A 24,255-nucleotide genomic window follows, 5' to 3' on the forward strand; every position below is an offset into this window, starting at 1 on the left:
GCTGCGTTAGCAGACACTTGAAGTTGGAAGATGTGCGAAACATAAACTGTTTGCGGTAGCAGTGCGACACCTTGATCCGAATGTTTCATGTCGCGGAATCACAGCTGGTGAAACAGGCTTTTTTAAAAGGGAAGGTTGAGTCTTAGAGAAAAAAAATCCTTAAAAATCAGTATTTGGATGGCGCTCAAAAGCCTTAGGTAGATGGAATTTTACATGCTTATTCCAAATAGAGGCACCTTTTCGTGTGTTTAGTTTGGTTCGAGCTTTATGCAAGCTTCTTTTGTTTCATTTTCCAGAGAAGCTTGCGAAAAACTTGTTTCTCAGGTTTCACTAATAAGGTATCAGTGGCTTCTGCAATAGTTTTGGGGCTTTAAAGCAGAATTCCGTAAGAACATTGTTCTGAGTGTCAACTTAGCTTCAAGATCTCGCAGCTTTTGTTGTAGGGTAGACAGAGGAAAAACTTGGTCTTCTTTAGTTCCTCAAACCATGCAGAAGCTATTTTCTTTGACTAGCAAAATCTGCTAAATGAATGTTTTGCAAAATGTTTTGCAATGAATGCTTTCAGCGTGTAACTCAAAGAATAAAGATTCTTAAAAAAAATTCTGTCCTGACCTATTACGGTGTGCAGATCTGGGAGGACTATGAAGAGACTGAAGACACCAAGCCTCAGGAGGTGATCACCGACCGCAAGGGCAACTACCGCAATGTGCTGGTCACAGAAGTGAAGCCGGACCTCTCCTTTTACGTCCAATTCTTCGATGACGGTGAGCACTCCTGCCGATTCACACCGTGGTGTCTGGCTTTTGCTGCTTTGATGTGTATACAGTCTCCAACCGATAATTCGGGCTCGATGGGCACCACCAGAACGTCCAAATAATTGAGAGTTCGAAATTTCGCATTCCCCAGAAAATGTGTACCTTTATTCCAGAAGTGGCGAAGAAAAGAATTTGCTGTATTCTCATATGGTCACTTTTGGGGATGCCTTCAATTTCACTTACTGGTGCAATGCATCGTCGAGTACGAGCGACAACTGTCGGGCATGGTTCGAAGCATACCATCTGTCATATGATTAGCGCAAAGTGCATCGGCATCAACGAGCAACGGTGTTCTTGGCACAGGGCAAAGCACCATATCTTACCGAAGGGTGGAAACGCTGCCGCCAGTCAGCATGTCTGCTGCTATGGTCGCACGAAATATTGTGAAGGTGAAAGTATCTCCGAAAGTGATCTTCCGATGGCCCAAGTTCATCAATGCACGGCTGTGTGCAGATACGTCTGCTTTAGGCCTAGGCAGCCTGTGGCCAAGATTTTCTAGCACGCCTTTTGACGCTTTTCGCACTTCGTCAGGGTTCAGAGCGACACTACACCCGCGTTATCGGCAGGATCAGCCGGCCATGAATGGGAATGACAGGAGCAGAACGAAACTCTCACGACAAATGGCGCAGGTCACAAATACAGCCTTTACGACTGAGTTACTTACCTGGTTCAGCAGATTGGGCACGAACGGCGATTACTAGATTGACTAGGCTTCACTAGCAGAACTTTTTGTTGGGCTAGTTGGTGCATATTACTGAAGTACTATAGCGCCAAACAGACGACACAAGAAGCGCTCGTCCGTGTCTCTTCTTCTTGTGTCGTCTGTTTGGCACTATAGTACTTCAGTAATAGGCTTCACTAGTTTTGGCTTCGAGGCAAAGCTGGCCCTTTTTGGCCATCAAACCCCACACACCATCAGGAAAGCAAACCCAATTGACTGACCTTCCCCTTTCAGGCCCGAAGCTGGAGGAGATGACCAAGCTGTTGCGCCAGGAGTTGGCTGAGCATCCACCCGTGTCGGGCGCCTACACGCCCAAGAAGGGTGAGGTGTGTGCCGCCAGGTTCTCAGAGGACCAGCAGTGGTACAGGGCACGCGTCGAGAAAGTCCAGCCCAGCGGTTCGGTGGAGATTTTCTTCATCGACTACGGGAACGTGAGTCGTGTTTCTCCTTCCTCTCATCCATTTGTTTCTGATATTGCAGGAGTACCGTACTTGCTCGATTCTAAGCACCCCCTTTTTTTTGTGATCGCGATGCCCAAAGTGAAGGGGGATGCCTAGAATCAGAAAAATGCGGTACATCTCTGCATAATGACGCCTATGAGTCATGCAAACTTTCTGCTCATGGAAACTATAGTACAGCTCATCAACTGACAAGAATAGAAAATCATATCTATGTAAACGGTGTACAGATGAACCGTTGCTGAAATGCAAGTAGGAAGAATAAAGGTAGTTTGCATTTACCGACATCCTTCTTCTCAAGTCGCACGAGCTCACAGTATGGACTGCTGGTCGGCCCCTCATCGGCACAGCATCATCAATGAAGCCCTCAATGCCATACTGTAAACACATTTCGACCACAAGGGCAGTTTTCCATGACACACAGGGATCACCATAGCAGAAAGTGTACACTACAAGGTATTTTTTACACGACTCAAAACGATTTCACCCAATCACTTTGCCTTGACTCACCTGATGAGCCTCATCTTCGAAACAGCGAGTGTAATGCCACAGTTGTGGCAAGACAGACAGGAAGGAGACATTGGATCTTTTAATGTAATGCCCTGGTTACGTTGAGACCAGCACAGTGAAACCTTGTTCAACAGTAGTTGGCCGAAGCTTGGAAAAAGTATGTGCAGTCAAACCTCCATGTATCGAACAGCGCGGTGATCGCGAAAAAGTTCGTATAGCCAGAATTCGGTATAGAAAATCACGTTGTAGTGCGGGACGCGAGCGCAGCTGGAAATCAGCTGAAAGAAGCAAGTGATGCGTCCCTAAAGAACAAGCAATAACTCGCATTATTTTTGTGTTCGTACAGCCTCTACGGCTCTGTTGCACACTCTCGCACCACTTCACTTTCCCGCACACTCCGCGATAATATTTCATCGAGTCAAAAGGGGAAAGGGTGGCTGGCTGCTGCTGTGCGACCGTGAGACCACCACAACCTAAAAAACGCATAAAAAAACAGATGCAAATCAATGAATAAACCAAGGGCGCAATTGGGGATCGTTGTTCAGAGCGTGTATTCGGTTGCCTAGGCCGCGCCAACTTTGTCAGCCGGGAGTGCGCGGTCGATTGCGCCACACGCAATTAGCCTAGGCAACAGCTCTATAGGAGGCGTTGGCCTAGGCCTCGCCAACTTCGTCCGCTGTGTGAAGTCGGCGCTGCCTAGGGCAATCGCACGCTGCGCAACCAAACGTGCACTCCGAACAACGATCCCCAATCGCACCGCAATCGCGGCGCACTAAATACTCACTTGAAGCTTCACACAAAGTGCTTATTTATTTGGCTGAAAGTACTGCAGCAGTGTAGCCTGCTTCTTATTGGCAGCCACATCCTTAGTCTAAACAATCCACGAGCGATAGGCCGGTGCCTTCTATGGCGCCGCAGTAGTGGCGTAGAAGGGCCAAAGCAGCTACAGCCTCAGTTTAAGTTGGGAGCGGGGCAATATCAGCGCTTTCGGGATCAACCTCGGCAGTGTCTTCATTTGGCTGCTGCTTCTGCTGCAATCTCTATGTCCGTAAATTGAAATATTTTGAAACACTGTCAATAACAAAGTATTAAGTGGCGTTTGCCAAGGCGTCTATGAGTGAGCCCAGTGAGCGCAGGCTGTCGCGCGTCATTGTGAACGCAAAGTGCCAGTCCTTGCGAGGTGCAGCAGGTACAGAACATGGCACCGAGGAGGATTCAGTGTGGCAAATGCAATGCATCATTGACGTCGAACTAGCCAAGCCGCCACGTGCGTAGGCTGCTACAGTCGCCGACCGATTTTCCGGACTCCAAAAATTCGGACATGCCCGATTATTCGGTCAGCTCCGCGGCACCGCCATTCTCCCCATAGACCATAATGTATAACAACTGCCGAAAGTTAGGACACCTTGCAACCTCTCGTGTGATTTTTCGGACACTCCTTGAGCCAACTCGGTCGAGAGCCCCATGCACCGACTCTGACCGGTGCATGGTTCGACTTGCTCAAGTTTTTATATCACCTCCTTGGACTTGCTGAACGCCATTTTTGTTTTGAACGGAGCTTCCTTGCTGCCTCACGAAGTGGCGCTACTGGATATCCCCGCTCATCATCGTTTCTGCCTGGTTCGATAGAGTGGCTCTGCAGCGGTTCCGGTTTCCGGCTAGTAAGCCATGTCAAGACAATCCAGCAGCTGATTTGTTTCTTCGCGCACGACGCTGTGAGCAGGCCACGCATGCAACGGCGCATTCACGATTTCTTCAAGCCTACTGCCGAGCCCGAATAAGTGCGTGGAAATAGAGGATTTCATTTTTTTTTCTTAATCTGCTTTTTCGGACACCTGTTTATTCGGACATTTCCGCAGTCCCCGTGAGGTCCGAATAAACGGTCGGCGACTGTACGTTCAAATGGCGCCCTTGGCGCAATCGATGTGTGCAGCTATAGAGCACTGCAGTCGGGAGCACCCATTGCGCCACCGCTAGCTATCTTTGAGGGTGTTGCAGGAAAGCTCACCACCTCTCAATAGAGCACACCTAGTCTGGGGTGGTGGAGTTTGATATATCCATGTTACGTCTGACCCAGTTCGAAAAAAAAAAAAAATTTAAATGCGTGCGATTTTTCAGCTGATATAGAAATTGTTCGATATAGGCAATAATTAGATATATCGAGGTTTGACTGTACTAAACATTAGTACTGCTGAACTGAAATAGCGTGAGATTACCCACTTACCTGTCAAAAGCGACACTCCGAGAGAGTGCGATGAAAGGGCAAGAAACATGCAGTATTTATTCACTTCATATGACAAAAGTGTGTTGTTTTCGTTTGATGCTGTAATGGCCTAGCAGCAGCTTCAAACTCACTTACCGTATTTACTCTATTCTAACATGCTTTCGGTTATAACGCGCACCCGTTTGCCATGACCTAAAAAAGGACAGTCCTTTACATTATCGTGCACCTCATTCTTTCATACAAAAATACACCTTTCTCTCATTTGGAAAAATGAAGATTTACTCCCAATGCACTAAAGCTGCAATGAATAAAAAAGGTAGCATTTTCGTCCCAAAGCCGAAGCATCGATTGCGATAGCAAATTAGTAGACTGCTATACAAAAAGTAAGGAAAGCAGTTTTATCAGCCAAATAAAATGTTTAACATTAGCTTAGTAACTAAATTAACGAGCATGGTGTGGGTCACGCGTGCACAAGCAAACATGAACACGCATCACTCATTGACAGCGGAAACTCGCTATCATAACACTGGAGTGAGGAAGTGCGATAGCAGGAATGGGTGAAGTGATCTTTATGCAGCCTCTCGCTTCAATGCGGCCTAAAGAACAACACAGCGATGCACCTAGATGTGTAGACTGTCTCCATCTCAGATCTCTTTCAAGATAAGTGTCGCGCCGTACGCAGCCGCCACCGCCGGAGTAGAACGGCTCTCTTGTTCGTGCCAGTCCCGCGCACAAGTTTCGGGAACTCCAAACGCCCGTTATGTGGCCCAATTTCTGTCTGTCTCCACACGCATGACCACTTTCCTTTTAATCGCGGCATCATGATGAGCTTGGCGTGTTATTGCAGTCGGCACTTCTATGCTGATAGAGCAAACGCAAAAAACGGGAAGTCGGACGGTCGACTAACCTAAGCACATGTACTACGGCACATGGAGGAAGCTGCGGCAGCTATGCTTGAGGCGTACACGAGGCGGCCATTTTGAAATGCCGATGGCGATGTGGTAACGCAGATTTAGGGTCGTTCTCGATTCTAACGTGCACCCAATTTTTGGACCCGTTTTATCGGAAAAAAAGTGCGCGTTAGATTCAAGCCACCTGGTGGTACAGAGCTCAACCAAACACAGTAGCAGTATCGAAGTGTATTCTGCTTTGCTGCTGGTGCAAATTTTTCGCAGGAGCATAATCATGAACACATTGTTTTTGTAAATGTTCAAATTTTTTCCACTTGCTTAAAGCAATGTTACCTCTTTGTTTGGCTAGTTAAGTTCTGCGCCACCAGATGGCTGGATCGTGCAGACCGATCAGGCCACTCACACACGTCTACGCTAAAGCTTCTTTATCAGCTTGAGTTTAAGCCTTCACCCACAAGTCAAAATGTCCAGCTCACCTGTGGTTACCAGAATACTGGACACGTAACTGCGACGGAATGCTTGCAATGCACGCTGCTCTGATAGCTCTCGCTTTGGGTAGACTGCCAGGCGGCTGGCGGAGAGGTTGGAGAGGCCTCGCACGCTCGCTCCTAGAGGACCGGAAGTAGGCGACACGATGTGCCATCATGGCGCATAGCTAGGGAAGGCAGAGCTTAGCCCCGATCACTCGGCAGTGAGGAGAAAATGCATGGCTATAGAGGAGGGTAACTTGTAATCATTCGTAGCTTTCTTAATAGAAGACTCTTCACATAAATTGGGGTGTGAATGATTAACTGCAGCTGTCCCCTATGCCTCTATAAAATTTGTCCAAACCATTTGATGCATTTGAAATTTCCCTTGATGTGCATTCACTCTTCCAAGCACTCTGTGTTTGCGCTTGAAGGCCATACTGATCTCTGACACTCGTTGTGCCGGGCCGATCTCCCACTGTGATTGCACAACAAAAAGTGGAAACACTACATGTTGACTGATACGTACGCAATAAGCTGGTATGGTTTATGTGGATATAGAATGCATTATGTTCAATAGCCGCTGCGTTGAGGATCTGACTTTACTACTTTTAAAATGAAACTACTCTTTAAGCGGCTATGGTTTAATGAGGTTTTACTGTACAATTTATCGCAGAGATATAAAATTATGCAATTAGTAGCATTAGATCATGTATAGTAGCTTGAACAGAACCCATATAACAAAATAATTATTACAAGATGTTGGCAGCAATCAGCAATTTAAAGAACAAACAATCTAGAAGTAAGAAAGCACTAGTTATTGTGTGAGCTAAAAGAGTGACTTAAAAACCACTAAGGAAAGCACCGGCGAATATAACATCGCTGATTGTCATATGAGACATGGAAACTTCGAAAATAAAAGTAAAACAGCGTATAACAGTGTAAGTGTGACACGTAAAGAAATATTACAGAGAAGTGGTAAGTACTAGCAGTACAGAGCACGCACGGACACAAATGCGTGTGTCGTGGCATAATGCCTAACGAAACTTCAAGATAAACCGCTATACATTTATAAATTTATGTTATGGCAGAATATGTCATTCGGTGATGCTTGTCGGGTTCTTACATGCAGAGAGACACGGTGGATCCCTCATCCCTGGCGTCCTTGCCTTCCCTCGGCATTCGAGACGTCCCGCCAGCTGCAAGGGAATACACTTTGGCTCTGGTGGCCCTGCCAAAAGACGTGAGTGGTCTGCCCATTGTTCCAGATGCACAAGGTGTAGGCGCAGACGACACAGCTACTCATTGATAAAGCCACGTTATGCTATGGCTCTTAGGTGCAGCACACCCAATGCAGAACATGAGACCAACAAACATGCATGCATGCAATGTGTTATAGGAAGGAGCTGTTCTGTGAGGGGTGCTAATGCAGTCGCCGACGGATTTTTCGGTCTCCAAAAATTCGCACTTCATGGATATTCCAGACTTAAAAGCACTGTCAAGGTGCCCATAGAGCTAATGCATTTTCACGACCGATTTTTCGAATGAATTTAGGCCCCAATGTTCAATTTTCCAGACTAAATCGCTCGTTCCGAGCCACGCTACCAGATATTGATGGCCACCATGTTGGATTTTCTGCTGGCTTGGCTTCCAGTGGCCCACTCTATAGCCTACAAGATAGGGAGGCACACGCTTTCAATAGAAAGAGCATGAAATCCTCCAGCTTCGGAGGCCATGCCCGTTCTTCCTTGGCTGACAAAACGCTCGAAGGGACAGTACTTTTTCTTGTGTCCTGCTTTATTTTGGTCAGCACTATCGTCATAATCACTTAATATAGGACACATTTCTTTTTTAAGTTTCGGTTGCTTTGTGTACGTGGTGTGTGTATCGAGTGTCCCTCGGCGACGTCGTAGAATCTGATACAAGAATGTTTTAGTTGAGCGTTTTTATGGCACGCTCCGCTCCGAGTTGCCCTGCTAAACCAAAGCGGAGCGGCGGGCAATTTTCACGTTTTAGTTATACGTTTAGCGGAGCAGAGCGGACCTCTTTCGTAGTTGCAGCGCACTCTGGCCAAATTTAGGGTAATGAAAGAAAAACACCCATTGATCACTTTTATATAGTAAAATGTGTATGTGTGTGTATATATATATATATATATATATATATATATATATATATATATATATAAATAATTTGTCGACGTATCTAGACGTGGGTTTGTAATGCGTTACCGGGGTCCATTTTATCCAGTGGAAAATAAAGCGCTGTCTTGGGGAACGCTACGTGATAGCCAGCAAGCTTGCTTTCTGCATCCAATCCAATCTTTTCGGATGCCAACGCTAGCCAAAGCGCTGCGCAGCGCGCTCCGCTCAGGCAACTTCTAAGCGGACTGTCTTCCTTGCTCCGCTAACCCGCTTATGGCTAATGGGACGGCGCATGCGCATTTGTGCTTCTGCTCCGCTCAGCATGTGAGCGGAGCATAAACACGCTCAACTAAAACACTCTACAGGTGTCACACGGCGCTCTTTTGATTGCGACTGACCCCAATCTGGATTGAATTTCTCGGCCGCAATTCGCTTCTTTGCTCAATCTGCAGAAGGGAACCAATCGCAGTTGAGAATTTCCGTCCAGATCGGGGTCAGCCAAGATCGAAAGTGGCCGTGTGATGCAGGTATATGAAAGTTTTGGTTTCTATTTGCACGTGGTGTGTCCACATAGCAGGTGTATCTCGGAGATGATGTCGCATCTTTGTGTGTGCTTATGCGGCTTCACATTTGTGTGCACCACCTTGTGTGCCATCACGAGAGCCAACGAGAAGAAAGGTGGTTAACTGAGGGGCCCGATTTTTATTAGTCATATCAGAAGAAGCCAACAAACGCCAACACCAAGGACAACATAGGGGAAATTACTTGTGCTTTAATAAATGAAGTAAAGAAACGATAAACTAATGGAAATTAAAGTGGATGAAAAAACAACTTGCCGCAGTTGGGAACCGAACCCACAACCTTCGCATTTCGCGTCACGTTCTCGTGACGCCTGTGGCAAAAAAGGACGTTCCACATCCGCCACCAGGGTCTGTGAGTGGTGGCGCTGGCTAACACTCCCAGGGTTCTACTAGGACACATAAATACCCAAGAAAGTGGATGGGAAAACGACGCCGCGGTAGCTCAATTGGTAGAGCAACGCACGTGAAATGCGAAGGTTGTGGGTTCGGTTCCCACCTGCGGTAAGTTGTTTTTTCATCCACTTTAATTTCCATTAATTTATCGTTTCTTTACTTCATTTATTAAAGCACAAGTAATTTCCCCTATGTTGCCCTTGGTGTCAGTGTTTGTTGGCTTCTTCTGCTATCACGAGAGCCAAGTGGTACGAAGAAATAGAGCTCGTTTCTTTTATCGCCAATGCGGTGACACTCTTGTCAGACTGTATATGAAGATGGCGTCATTCTTGCACGGATCCACACAAATCAGATTGCCTCCAAGCGTAGTATCAGGCAGGGCATTAGATTTTTTAAGACCGTTTTAAGCCTATTAAATTTAATTTTGAGGGGTCAACGAGTTTTTCAGACTATTATATTTTTTGAACTATCTTTTGGTCCGGATAATCGGTCGGCGACTGTAATGCGCTGTGCAAAAGACCTACAGACACGTGCGTTAGATCTAATAAACTTAATGTGCACTTGTCACATTGAAATATACCTTCATTGAAACATAAACATCATTTCCATTGCATTTGCATCATAAATAGGAGCGTGCAAATATAGTCAAAACCCGCAATACAGCCACCGACCGATAAATCGGATAATCGATAAATCGGATAATCTGGATATGCTCGATAATCCGGACATGCTTGGCAATTCGTACATGCTTCTGTAATGGAGTGTTTAAACAGTTCAGTTGGTAGCGTCTGTTCGTAATCGAGAAGGAAGGTCACGCAGAGCAGGAACAGCTGGTTGCCCGAACGGCTCGTGCTCGTGCTAAGCACTGGCGATCCGGCTGGCCCACTGGTTCCACTGCAGGTACGGAACAGACGATCTGGCTGGCCTTGTCCTTGTGCTCTTCTTCTTCATTACACTTCGTAATTCGGACAGCTTTGCGGCACCACCAATGGCCCCATAGGCTTCATGTGTAAAGACGACCGATATTTCGGACAGCTGCCGGCTCTACATACGATTATTCTGACTCCGTCTGTGGCTGTATCTAGCGTACGCCGGTTCCGCCGACATTATCTCCTCTGGCAACCTCGACGAGACATACAAGATGGCCTCAGAGATTACAGGATATGTGGCAATCTCTGAGGCCTTGTGTTGGTCGCAGCAGTGCGCCTCAGATTTAACTGCAAATGCCAATCTTGGATGCTTTGCCTGAATTGTGAGGTCGCATCAACATCGCAATATTTACATCCAATTTCGGCACCACCGCTCATAGCCCGCTCTTTGTTGAATTTGCCTTTCGAACAGTGTGTGTTTAGTATGCATTCCAGACAGCTCTCTGCTGGCTCTAAGAAGTCTTTCTCGAGAAGTTATTGACAGTTCGCGTCAAATGGCACCAACGGTGCCCTCGCTGTCCGACTCCGAATGAGTCTTGAGTCGCAGTCCGAATGAGCCCGGCTTGGAAACTCAAGAGCCTGGACTTCCGCCTACCACAAGCTCAAATGCAGACATGAATGACCTGCTTGGCAGCAGTGTGCCAATTCCTGCTGCCGTTACATTTGAAGACTTTGCAGATGTCAACAGCGCAGTGTTGTTGTCTGCCGAACTGAACGATGACGAAACAATTAGCGAATTCTCCCGTCAAACTGCGAGTCGGATGATGATGATGTGTCGTGTGCCGCGGAGCATTCACATGCGCATCTGACTTAGCCTTTGCAGTCCTTGAATCAGTGAACAGATACAACACAAAACTGGCAGGAATACAGGTGGACTTGGTTGCACGTAAGCGGAAGTGCATGCAGCAATGAATCGACCACTTCTTCCTTGCACAGGGGCCTTAAAACGTAAATAAAAGAATCTTTTTTGGATATGTTCGTTTTTTTTTTGGACATTCTATAGTTCGGACTTATTTATTCATGTTCCCCGTTAAGTCCAAATTATTGGTCGTCGACCATAACGAAATCGCCAAGGAAAGCAAAAAATTTCGGTTTTGCAAAATTCGTTGGCACAAGAATGAGGCAAAAAATTGGCTCGCAAAAAAAAAAAATGATCGCCAAAAGTCTGTAAGCTTACTTTGCCTTGCCTTGCAGCAATTTGACAGGTCTGAATTAGCACTGCAGAAAGTGGTTCATCACCGCGTCGCTGTTGTGCTCGCTGAAAAACGAGCAAATTGTGTCGAAGGCATTCGACACATCCTGCAGGTTTGTCGTATTCCATTGATTTGGTTTTTGGTGGTCGTTGGCATCGTCAGCTTCTCATACATTACTTAGATGGCCTCGTCAGTCATCTCTTTGTGCACAACAACGTCTTCATCTGCGTGAATTAACTCATCGACGCTGAGGCCATCTGGAATACTGTTTGCCATGGCACCAAGTTCACCTCATTCATCGGTCAGCGATGGTGGCACTGCACCGTCAGCACTGTCATCGACTGCAGCTTCGGGCAAATCTTCTTCCTGTGCCGCTGGATCAGCGAGTGATGCCTGCTGAATGGCAATGAAGCCGGCATGTTTTAAACAATTTGCTATCACGGCTGGACATGTCGCAACCCATGCGGCGGCCACCATTTCAAGCACCATGAACATGTCCACATCGGTGGGACGCTTGAGCTGGAGGTTCAGCAGCAGACGCCGAATCAGCCTCTCTTTGTAGGTGCACTTGACACTGCGAATGACACCTTGATCGAGCGGCTGCATCTTGGAAGGGCAGTTTGGTGGTACAATAAAAAAAACAAGCGCACGTCTCCGAGCTCCACGTCATCAACATGATGGGCACTGCAGTTATCCGAAAAACGGGAGACTGAACTGCCTGCCTTCCGCATGCGGGCATCAAAGGCCTCGAGGCAGCCGCCAAATATGACCCGGGTCATCCATGCCTTCAGGTTCGCGGTGTATTGTATGGGCAGCCTTAGATTTCCCTTGAAGCAGTGGGGCTTCTTTCTCCTGCCGATTACAAGCAGTGGTCGTTTGAGTCGTCCATGTTAGCACACAACAAAATTGTTACATGCAGCTTGCTGTGTTTTCCGCCATGGCGTTTCTGCCCCTTTAAGTCCATGGTTGTCGACTGAAGCATTTCGTAGAATAAGGCCGTCTCATCCCTGTTGTAAATATCTGAGGGCTTGTACTGGGCCAGTACTTCTTTGTTGGTCAGCAACTGCGACGACCTTGCCGCAGGGTCGACGGCTGCTGCCTCCCCGGAAGTGACTTTGGCCACTATGTTGTGGTTGGCTTGGAAACGGCTCAACCAGCCAGGGCTTGCTTGCTTTAGGATTACTGTGCCCGAGCATGCTTGTGAAGTACAGCGCCTTTTGCTGAAGCACTCTGCCAGACATTGGCACCTTGTTCGCAAGCTTTTCACAACACCACGCAAACACCGCCTTGTCTGCATCTGGAAATGCCGCAGCCGTCACTGTTTTGTTCTTTGCACTCGCACCATTTCCCACCGCACTGAGAACAGAGTATGGAATATGGTACGCCTTGTCTTGGCCACTTCTGAAGTAGTCTCTTATTTTCTGCCAGATCTGGTGTTTCGGGCTCTCAATTATATGGACGTTCTGGTGCTTGCTGTTGAGTCCAAATTATTAGTCGGCAACCGTAGAATCTTGTCTAGGGATCAAACAATTCATTACTGCAAGCATCTCATTCGCTTCACATTTCTGAAGGGTGCATACCGCTGAGTTTGCTTGTGGGCGCTCGCATAGCATGCCTTGCTTTTGCAATCGCTACGTATCCCTGGGGCCTTCTTCTTTAATGATCCCCTTCCAGTTCGAATTCTGGCCTTTATTCATTGGTTTGAATGTCACCTGGAAGCAGCTGCGCTGCCACCTTTCCAAGGATCGCACCTTGAGCCAGGCACATGATAAAAGCAAAAAATTAAATGGAATGTTTCCGGAGACTGGCTTCAGGTGTGTGAAACCTACATAAAACATAATCTGGAAGTTTATAACATTTGTTTATCTGTGTGCTAGTTTATTCGTCTGTTCTACAATAAACGATGATACATAATAACATACACATTAAAAAAAGTTTTGTCATCCTATTGACCCCTCAAAATTCTTTTCGTTTTCTTGAAATAAATTGCTCTGGTAATAAATCTGCAACAAAGAAATTTGATCTTGGGGCATGTGTGTGACCACTCAAAGGGTTTTAAACTGTTGAAGAGGCAGCTGCCACGACTGACATGTGGACAACATTGGGGATGTCAGATGCGTAGGCCACGCCGGTGAGGGTCGGTTGTGTCCCACTTTTGTCAGCCGAGTGTAACGAGTTACGAGCTTGAGGGGTGTTCATCAAATGACAGCATTCCTTATTTGCAATGTCGCGGTGGAACAGGAAACGTAGTCTTGGGGATGTCGGTACGAAGATGATAACACAGGCCTTGCTACAGGCAGGCAGCAGCAAAAGGAATTTCACAGCCCCTACGCTAGTGCACAGCAAACTGTTCACTTCCTAGCTCTTCCGACAGCACGCGGATCTCACCGAATCCCGTCAGGGCTGCCGTCATTTGCTGTCATGTTTCGTAAAAACAACTCTTGCAATGACAGGCTCATTGTGAACAAAGGATCTGTGCAGATCCTAAAACGCCAAGCTCTATGTGTGTGTGTGTGTTCTTACATTGTTCAGTGCACTGTTGTGCTAAAGATGCCATTGGCCGAGTGGCCCAGGGGGCAGTTTGTGAACGGCAGCACCCGTTTGCCTTCTGCGCTGTTTGCAGCCCGAGCAGGCCCAGGAGGCAGTGCACGCGTTCCAGGAGGAAGTGTTGGGCGAGCCGCAGCTGCAGCTGAACGTGGAGTACCGTGTGGGCGGCCAGGAGTACGTCACGCTGCTCACCTCGTCGGGCAACGACGTCGGCAAGGCTCTGCTGCAGGAGGGCTGGGTGTTGCTCGAGGAGCGCCGCGACCGGCACCTGCAGGAGCTGCTCCAGGAATACACGGCGGCCAGGGACTCGGCTAAGGCCAAGAGGGTTGGTCACCGTCCTCTCGCGTTACCATTTCCTAGGCAGAATTCGCAGTGTGCGCAGAGTTGTTGAAACCCCCCAGCCTTTCGTATTTGTGCAGATCAGTGCTTTTGTGTGAATGGACGTCTTTCATGCAGTCTATGCAGTCTAAAGTCTATGCTTTCGTGCAGTCTATGTACTACTGCTCAGCATCAGTACAGTCGACTTCTGTTAATACGACCCTTATAGGACCAATGAGATTGATCGAATTATCTGGTGGGTCAAATTAAATGGGACGCAGAAAAAAACGCGGAAACACACCGCCGATTTATTTTGCAGTACAGTCGACTTCCATTGATTAAATCCTGACAGGATCAATGAATGTGGTCTAATTGTCCGGTGGGTTGAATTGAACAAAAGGAGAAAAATGCCAAAACATGCTGTTGACTTACTTGGTTGTATTGCCTTTTAAAGTTGGCTTCGCTGCACTACAGCCATGTTATGCGGTCAAACATAACAAGCGGTGAGGGTGCCACTGTTGCGGGGGACATCGCATGTGTCCCTTATTTAGAAATGCACTTGCGCCGTGCCATCTCTGATCAAAGTACGAGCACCGGCACACCTAATACGTTTACTTCCAGGCGTTCAGCGTTTGAGATACACCCCCGCTCTGTTGTTGGCATTAACCTGTTGAGAGTCAACGCTGTAAATGTGCAGTGCTGCGAACATGTCCCAAATGGTTGATGCTGTATATTTATGGCGCATGTTTCAAAAACGCATCAATTTTTCAACTATTTGTTGCCCATAAAGTGCTGGCACTCCATGTCGATGAAAGGAATTTCTTTTTCTTTTTTCTTGCTTCTTCGTCTCTTGGCACTACTTTTTTACGCTTGCAGTTTAGTGACCGCTTGTGCATCCGCTCGGGCGAGGGTGCGCAACGGTTTGTCTTGGCTTCGGCTCACGGGCTGTTTCCGTTAATTGCGCTCGTAAAATGTGATGTCTATCTGCTTTTTAATTTCTCAGAGGGTCACTGCTAGATGCTCACTCGTCAGTTACTCACAGGGGTGCGATCACGTCTGTTCGCAAACAGCTCGGCTCGTGAAAACTGACTGCCTCTCGTTTGTGACGGAATGAAGGATTACTGCAAGTTTCTGACTAATTTGGTTTTTCTGACGGGCACACAACCATAGCGTTTCCTTGTGCGCGCTCGCATACAGCGTTCGATTGCACTAGGGGCATTCATGCTGGTTGCTCATCTGCGAGTGAGTCAAGCCATGATTCCTCCAGAAGGAGAACATATCTGTCTTAGTGTATCTACTTTTTTTATTCTCATAATAAGTATTTATAGAAGGCCATCTGTACTCACGAATAAACAATGCACGTTTACCTATGGAAAATGTTGCTTTTGTCACCTTGTCGTCACTCTAAAAAAACTGCCGTAAAAATCATTCTGAAGATTTAAAGTCTGCAGTAACAATTTGATGAAAGAAATTTACTCTTGGAGGTTAAATGACCCCTTGACTTTCCGAGCTTTTTTGTCCTACTGCCTCCCTTTTCACTAGCTTTCCCAAAATATGAATGGCTTTTCTCCACTTCTCTGTGCGCGGCACGTGCGCACGCATATAATCGAGAAACGTGTACTAGGTCCCTTTAATGGTCTCGTATACGAAAAACGCCTGGTGGGCAAAACGAGGGCTCAAATCGCCACAGCAATATCAGAAACTGCTCTTAATTAATGTCAGCCCCTCATATATATTGGACATCTAAGTGCTCGTACTGTGACTGGAGATGGCGCATACGTGCCTACATAATTGAATGTGTACTAAGTCCTCTAACAGTGGCTCCTTTCCAGTCCTGGCATGCTTTACCACGTGTGCTGCCGCAAATCATGAACGTTGACAAACTTGCCCAACTCGCCGCTTTTCAGTTGCGTATCCTTCACCGCATAATGCGGCTGTATAGCGGCGAAGCTGACCAGTCAGTTTTGAATTATGCAACGAAGGCCAATTTTGAGATCGAAATGATGAAAGTTTGGGCCTATAGAAGTGTTTGGGTGCTGTCCAGGACTTTTGATCGAGATAAAATTAACCGAAAAAGTGAATTCACTGAAGTCAAATTAATGGAAGTCTGCTGTATTTGCCCGATTATAACACGCCCCTGAATCAAACGCGTGTTATTTTTGAAGTGTCCAAAGTAGTAAACTAACGTAGAAATGGCAGAAAGGCTAATGAATGACCAGAGAACTTTTTCTTTAATTTCTGAGTAGATTTTGATGAAAATTGCTGAGTTTATGTATTTCCAAGTGCTAGTTTAAGATATGCATTCAGTTTTCTTGCATAGGGAATAACTTTCCAGAAATTCAAATAATTGATAAATTGCTTGGACGTGGCCTAATTAATAAACTATGTATGTTGTGATAAATATTGACATATAAAAATTGTGTTGAATGATCAGAGTGTGCAGTATTATAAGAAAATGCTCTAGACTAATTGAGCCAAAGTTATAGCATGTCAGACTTGTTAACATATGAACACATGATAACACCATGGACAAACCATTACTTTTTGAAAATTTTTGCCACAATATCTGTCTGCCTAGTGCAGTAAACAGTATACCTCTCTGACAGTAAAAGAATTCTTGCAGTAGGATAAGTAAAACCAGAGATATCATCACTCCAAAAGAGTGACACAGCCAGAAATGATGTTTTTATAAAACGAGGGAAAACGGTTCGCAACATGTTTATGATGATTATGGCAAAGGATAATCAAGGATCGTACGGGGAGCCAAGCAAGCGAAAATAGTAAATGCTCTATACTATTCTATAGCAACGCAACACAAAAGAACTGTGGGCCACTTTTAGGCTCCAAAGAGCGGGGTCTCCCCTTAAAGCTCCTAAACAAAGTAAAAATCTGACGCATGTGCAATTTTTAGTAAGAACGATTGTTGCAAAATGGTGGTCGATTTCCTAAAGTCAGCTTTGCCACACGTTTTTTCTTTAATAAAGTCAGCTTTGCCGTAATACATACATTACGTGGTAAAGCATGTGACCATTGTGAAAGTGGTTTTGGTTTCGTGTTGCATCGCGCAGGCAATTTATGGTCCAATTTTCTTCTCAAAGGTGCGTGTTAGAAGCAGGTACATACTGTAATCAAACATTGTGAGCTATGGTTATTGCTTGAAAATCTTGTTAGGGTAGACCAAAAATAGGCGTTTTCGTTTAGAGATGACGTGCTGTAAAGCCGAAGTTCCATAAAAACAACAATGCCTTTAGAGGGGTTGCCATTGGGGTTACCATAGGGATAATTTGTATGTGTGCAGTTGTAGCAACGAAATAACGACAGTTTCGGCCCATAGGAATGCATGGGCGCTGGCCAGGACCTTTGGCTGAGACCGAATGAACCGAAAAATCCGATTAACAGAAGTCTACTGTAATAAGTTTTAGTTTCAAGGCCAAATTGCAAATTCTGTAGAGTCAGATTGCTACCATATAGATTCATGTAAAGGCTGCACTATCAACATGGAAGCGCAAAATTTTGGGGAAAAAAATTTCAGCGGAGGAGCAATTGCGATTGGTACTCCGATGCCTCGCCACGCATTGGCGAACGCCTGCTGCGTACTTGCAGGTGCGCCTGCTAGGTAGCGAGAGCTGCGCGTTGACTTCCGATGTAGCGGTGTATCCGGGGATCTGGGGTGCGCACAAGTTGCTGGCTGTGCTGGCATCATTTTGACCAAAAGGTTTGATCCCATGTAAGGGCCTATACCTCCTCCAAACTGTGAGAAAAAAATTAAGTGCAGCCCTCATGTGAGTCTATATTGGTATTGCTGGCTGTGCTGGCATCATTTTGGCCAAAAGGTTTGGTCCCATGTAAGGGCCTGTACCTCCTCCAAACTGTGAGAAAAAAATTAAGTGCAGCCCTCATGTGAGTCTATATGGTATGTTCCAACGGCAAAAACTAACAATGGCCGAGCGTCCTGTTCTGAAAAAGAAAAAAAGAAAAATTCGGCTAGTTTGGCATACAGCATACACCGTTTATAACGTAATTAGCTGGATTCTCAAATTTCTGCACTATTAAGTGGTATCGCAGTTTAGCCAAAACATCTCAAAGGGTCTGCATGTGCAAAACATGTAGACCAAGTAGCGGCATATGTCCAGGAACCAAAACATGCGACCTTGTTGTGCGCTTGCTTTCGTTGGCAAAGTAGTTCCTCCGATTTTCAAGTTCTGCACAACTACTGCTAAGCATTTTAGTGACTCTGCACCGAATGACAACTTTGGCCGCCAAGTCCCGACGAGGATCGCTGATTATGCCTAGCTGACAGGGGTGTGGGGCAGCATGCCAATGCGGGGAAGCTCGCCCTTGATATGTACGTTCATACCCAAGACATAGATATGCTTGAGTCTATTCAGAAAAAGGCCATAAGGTTTATATATAATCGTTATGACCGCCATTTCTCTCCGACATCACATGCTAGTAAGCTGCTACTAAAGCCTCTGGCCCATAGATTTACTTGTGACCGTCTTGTTCTGCTACATAAAATTGCGCATGGGAAAACTTATGTCAATGCAACTATTGTTTTCGCTAACCCTTCTCGGCCCACCAGAAGAAGTCATCGTCTTAACATTGTTCCTTTGAATGCAACGATTGATTGTTTTAGGTTTTCCTTTTTTCCGCATACAATTGCGATTTGGAATGGCCTTGAGGGGTACTTGCGCGATTTACCAAGTGATGTATTTGCCAACCTATTACCTAATTATGTTCATTAATCAACTAGCTCTTCCTGATATTGTTTTTTCTATTGTTTGTTTTCTTTTTGCCACTCAAATGTATTCTTCAATTGATTGACATATGTATGTACTCACTCCTACAATATCTTGTTATGCAAGATGAACACACATCGATCTGGCACGAGACCACAGGCACAGTGCATGCGGAATGGTCAGTAACTACTAGAAATGCATACAGCAAAAGTTTGTATGTGCGTGTACTGGTAGGGACGACTAAATCTTACGTGTGGATAACATTCCAAAGCGATAAATGTGTGCAACAAAGTTCAAGCTGACACTGTCTTAGAGTCCAGGTAGAACGCACAATATCTGTTCTTCGCGACAATGCTCATGATGGGTGCACACGAAACGCATTCATCGCCGCGCACCTTTTTTTCCGTGGTGCTTGAGTTGTAAAATATAAAAAAAAGGAATTTTGTTTGAACTTCATTTTTAAAGCAAAGCTTTCTTTGCCTCTTCCTTCGACTTTGCCACTTCTGCTGCTGCTGCTGTCGCGCAGGTTCAGAGTGTGTATATAAGTAGAACCCCGCTGTTACGTTCCTCACTGCTGCGTTTTCCCGGCTGCTACGTCGTTTTCATGCGGTCCCGGCATAGCTTCCATAGGATCCAATGTATAAGGAACCCCGCTGTTACGTCGTAGCTGTGAAAACGTTCCCGCATGATACGTCGCAACTTAGCACTCCGAGCCCGCCTGGGCTGAAATAGGCAACTCGCTCCAGCCGCCATTTTGGCTTTTGACAAGTTTTGGCTGGGCTTGGCCGGGCTTGGCTATGGAACAGCTGCAAGAAGCCGCACGCCAGTTCGAGAGGCCGCCACTAAGTGGCCATTCGTGAAAAATGCTCTCACTATCATCACTGTGATTAGGGTCACCGCATAGTTGTTGGACGGGTCGACTCACGGAGGAAGGAAACTCGGGAGAGGCCCTCGCGTCACTCTTTGTGAAGCAAAAGTGAAACCGGAAGTTGGCGTTGCTCGTGGCGTTGCTCCGCCTACCGGGACAGCTCTCCTCTCTTGTTTACATTTCTCCCACGGCGCGCCGCGCGCAACCGGGCTGCTCGGACGCGCGCGTGCTCCGCAGCAATACTAAACAATCGTTAGCAGGTTAGCATGATTACGCCAAAGAGGGCAAAATTTCCCGCGGATATTCCTTTGTCCGTTGCCATTGCCGTGGCGCGGTGACGACGAGGAGCACGAGCCGCATGATGCCGGGGAGTGGCCAAATCCTAGCTTTGGAGAAGCCGTCGCGGCTCTTGACCTCCTCCGCAGGTACGTCGCACCTCACAGCGACGCTGACAGCAATGCGGCCTTCCAGGCTATTGAGAAACGTGTGGCGATTTCTAGCGAGCGAAAGAAACGGCAAGCCATCATTCTAGACTTTTTTAAGTCCTAAGCGCACTCTGTGGAAATAAATTGTCTATAGTTGAAGCTGCCCTTTTTTTCATTCATTTTCGGAGCTTTCCTCACTGTTGCGTTTTCCCGGCTGTTACGTTTTTTTTCCCCGGTCCGGTGAAAAACGTATGAACGGGGTTCCACTGTAGATGACAAGCGTGTATATAGATGACAAGCGCGAGTAAGAGAGGAAAGGCGGCGGGAGAAACTCGTTTTCACCCCACCATATTGAATGTGCACAATGCCCTCTGGAGCTCCCTGGCCGTTGCCACATTAGCCGCTTGACAGCTGTAATTATCCGTGACTCCCCTCAGAAGCATCGCAGAAACTGCAGCGCTTCCCTTTCTACTAACCTGCCAGGCCAGAGGGGACACAGCTAGAACTGTAGAGAGGAGAAGAGGAGAAGGAAGGGAGAAGGGCATTTTTCATATAAGAGAGGGGGGAGGTTACGTGAGAAGGCAAGGAAACCCCACTACTATACAGCAGCGGTTGCAGGGAAGCAGGATAAGCTTAAGTTCAAGGTACGATACAGTTGTTGTTGCTATTTCTGAAAAATAATCACCATGCAAATATGTCATGCCAGGCAACTTACGCACAGTGTGCAAAAGCAGAGCCGCATTAATTAAAACGCACCGCAGGGTCCAGGAGACACTGCAGAAGCGTCCGGCCGTCGAATCAACATTTCTGTGCCTGCCGCATTAGCTTTGCGGCTTTGGCATTGCTAGAGGTCGGGGATTTGATCCCAGTCGTGGCTGCCGCATTTCGACAGGGGTGAAATATAAAGCGCACGTGCGCTTAGATTTGGGACACGTTAAAGGGCATTATGGTGTCAAAATTAATCCGGAGTCCGCCACTACAGCTTGCCTCGTAATCTGAGTGTGGTTTTGGCACGTAAAGCCCCATAATCCAATTCAAGTTTAATACTTCTGCCACAATGTGATGTGCCATATGAGAAAATGACAATGCTCAACCCTCTCAGAGGTTATAAAATATGGCGCTCAACAATGCCTGAAGCAAACACCTCTCCCCGTGTGTTCAGTGTACTACGCAGAGAAACAGCAGTGGTGCGCACAAGATAATGTTTAACATCAACTCACCACTCTCGTGTTAGCCTAAGCATTAAAGAAATTAACCTTTAGCCGTTCACATCATCACTAATTATCGTCAATCAAATCATCCAGCATGGGAAGCTTCGCTTACATCGATTCCCACACTGCATGGGATCTGCGTCATTTTTGCAACCTTGGCATGTGCTTACCGCAATGCATTGCATATGCTTCACTGCGTAACATGGCTGTACTGCAGCAAAGCTGATGTGAGAATCTGCATTATGCAATGCTTAATTCTTGCCGTGCTTTCCGTGCTTCAAAGCCATCGGTGAGGATGACAAAGACAGAGTTGGTGCCGTTGCTGACAGAGACGAATTCTGTCAATGAAAACCACGGCAGCGAACAGCAGGAACTATGGTAGAAAACGTCGAAGCAGCCTGTCCTAGCATTGCCGTGGTGGCCACGGCTTCCTGCGGATCTGCGTGCGAGAGCGATGGTTTTGGGCTGCGACCCAATCAAAATGGCTGCAGTGGTGACTTCGATTAACGCTGTTTCGCACCTGCAGTCATTGCAGGAAGGCCGGAAAATCGGATGGCGAGCAGCTTTAGCATCCAAACTGTCAGACATTGTTATCCATTGGCTATGTGGGATACGTGGTGATGCTGCGATGGAATCTGAAAAATTTGTTATTGACCGTATAATTGGTTACGCTACAAATGGTCTGAGCTCTAGATCCGTCATGATGTGACTGCTGTTGTCTGCCCCCTTGTGTGTTCTGTTTGGCGTGCATCACGTATGATGAACCTTTTATGATGAACCTTTTTTTTTGGTGGTGGAACCTTTCGTGACCATTTATTTTCAGAATTATGGAACCAACAGCACTAGCATGTGCAGGCGAGATTGTGTCCATAAGAAAGCTTCGACGCATACCGCGCCTACTGCCAGTTGCTGCCATCACCTGTATGCATGATTGAAATGGTTCACCAATGAATGTCAGGCTGCCTATTTGTTTGCTTATAATAGTGCAATAATTTTTGAGGGCCAAGATGGCCATAATATTGTTCTGAGTGTAGTATAATACTGCGTGTCAACACCGGAGGGGTATTCAGAAAAAGGAGAAATCTATTATGAGCTCCGCATGACTTCACGCAGTGTGGAAGTACATCCACTGCTGTTTCATTCGGATGGGTGACGTGGAGGTTTGCGATACGTTGCTGTTGGCAAATGAGTTCAGTTGGCACAGGTAAGAGAGTGCAAGCAAACCGCTGGATTCTTCTGCTGTGTCGAATACCCCTCGAAACTGCCTATGTTGGCTGCCAGAAAATGGCTGTTGACAGTGCTGATGCAATTAAGAAAAAAATGTACTCGGGTATGCCTGTGCTCACCGTGTTCCTGTCATCTCCCCATGCGCAGCTGAACCTCTGGTGCTACGGCGACGTAACGGAGGACGACTCCAAGGAGTTTGGCTGGGGCCGCTGAGGAGGACCTGTCGCCGCAAAGTCAACTTCTGCCCCGCGCGCGCACACCCCGGGACCCGTGGTGTGGGCGGGTTGGGGAGTGGGAGAGGGGGTTCAGGTTGTTGTTGGTGATGGAGGAGTGAGGAGCAGCTCTCTGCCCGTTGTCAAGGAGGTCCGTCGCGGCGGAGGCGGGGCGCTCCGGCTGAAGCACGGGGGAGAGAGGGGTGCAGCCTCCTCGCCTCATTTTATCGTGAAGACTCTCGTGAACACTCGCCCGGGAGGGGAAGGTGCACTGCTCGACATGTGTCTGTCTCGCTCTTCGTTTTTTTTCTCTCTTTTTTTCCTTGCGTCACTCAATTGTCGGGCAGCGTGCCAGGTACCAGGTGTTATACCCCATTGTACAGAGAGCTTGGGAATGTTAAGCACAGAACAGAACTCTCACCACCCATAGCAGTAGCACTGGCTCTCACTACACCTCTTTACACTATGTGGAGCAAAAGGCTTCGAGATCATGTAATCAATACCACGTTCATGGCATCGTTGAGTGCGTGGTGGTCTCCCGATCATTGCGGATTTCATAAAACAGCCTGGACACGAAGCATGCAACAGTGCTGGCTGGGTGTCCCGGCTGTACCAGACAGTGTCACGCAACCTTGCGCTGTTTTGGGTAATATATGCATGCAAGTGTGACATAAGTGGCAGTGACTTCTTAACTTTAGTCTTGTCAACACTGGCTTTTGATTTGCCCGTGGGCTTCCTCCTCGAACCACCTACGAAGCACCAGTATGGGAGCAAGCATTTTTTTCTAGCAGTCTGGTAAAAACCATGGCTCCTCTTGCTCGGTTTTAGTATGCTTTGAAAAGACCCACCCTCGTATGGTGCGTTCTCTGCAACGAAAAAGTGTCTTTTGACATTAAAGAAATGGCTGCCTTGTGGCAGTACATACAGATGGTGTTATATTGCGATATCTCTTTCTTTGTTTTCGTGGTTTCTTTTTTCTAAATATAGTGTTACTCTTGTTATTCTCTCATACATTGGTTGAACTTATACCTGACAATGAAACATTGCCCCCTCTTTTCCTTTATTTCTTTTTTAAATAAAGGAGTTGACTTTGATGCTGTAGTATTGGTATGTTCTTTTCTTCCTCTTGTTGATCTGTGTCCTCTGCTGAAGCAGAAATTTATAACTCGCAGCTGGTTTGATACAGTCGTGAGCAAAATGATAGGGTTTACAAAATTTATTTTTAAGGAAGATCACTTGGGATGTGTGGGTTAGAATCTGACATTCGTATGTGCAACAGGTAGTTTTCTTATTTAAAGGGACACTAAAGGTTGATATTAAGTCAACGTGGAATGTTGAAATGCCATCCCAGAAACCTCGAAA

The 24,255-nt window shown here is 46.6% G+C and overlaps 1 protein-coding gene and 1 non-coding gene across 2 annotated transcripts in view; both read left to right on the forward strand.

Moving 5' to 3' along the window:
• The window catches only part of Tudor-SN (Staphylococcal nuclease domain-containing protein 1), a 60,579-nt gene extending 36,592 nt beyond the window's left edge, over positions 1 to 23,987 (forward strand). The window contains exons 13-17 of the mRNA XM_075674493.1: positions 629 to 764; positions 1,771 to 1,967; positions 7,239 to 7,349; positions 13,970 to 14,218; positions 22,829 to 23,987. Of these exons, the coding sequence (XP_075530608.1) occupies positions 629 to 764; positions 1,771 to 1,967; positions 7,239 to 7,349; positions 13,970 to 14,218; positions 22,829 to 22,894 (759 nt within the window). The 3' untranslated portion in view covers positions 22,895 to 23,987. The remainder of the gene's footprint in view (positions 1 to 628; positions 765 to 1,770; positions 1,968 to 7,238; positions 7,350 to 13,969; positions 14,219 to 22,828) is intronic.
• On the forward strand, positions 9,263 to 9,335 carry TRNAS-UGA (transfer RNA serine (anticodon UGA)). Its single transcript has one exon. It is a non-coding gene; the product is annotated as a tRNA-Ser (tRNA).
• Positions 23,988 to 24,255: the final 268 nt, after the last annotated feature.

This window comes from Dermacentor variabilis, chromosome 11 (assembly GCF_050947875.1).
Source record: "Dermacentor variabilis isolate Ectoservices chromosome 11, ASM5094787v1, whole genome shotgun sequence".
Lineage (NCBI taxonomy): Eukaryota > Metazoa > Arthropoda > Arachnida > Ixodida > Ixodidae > Dermacentor > Dermacentor variabilis.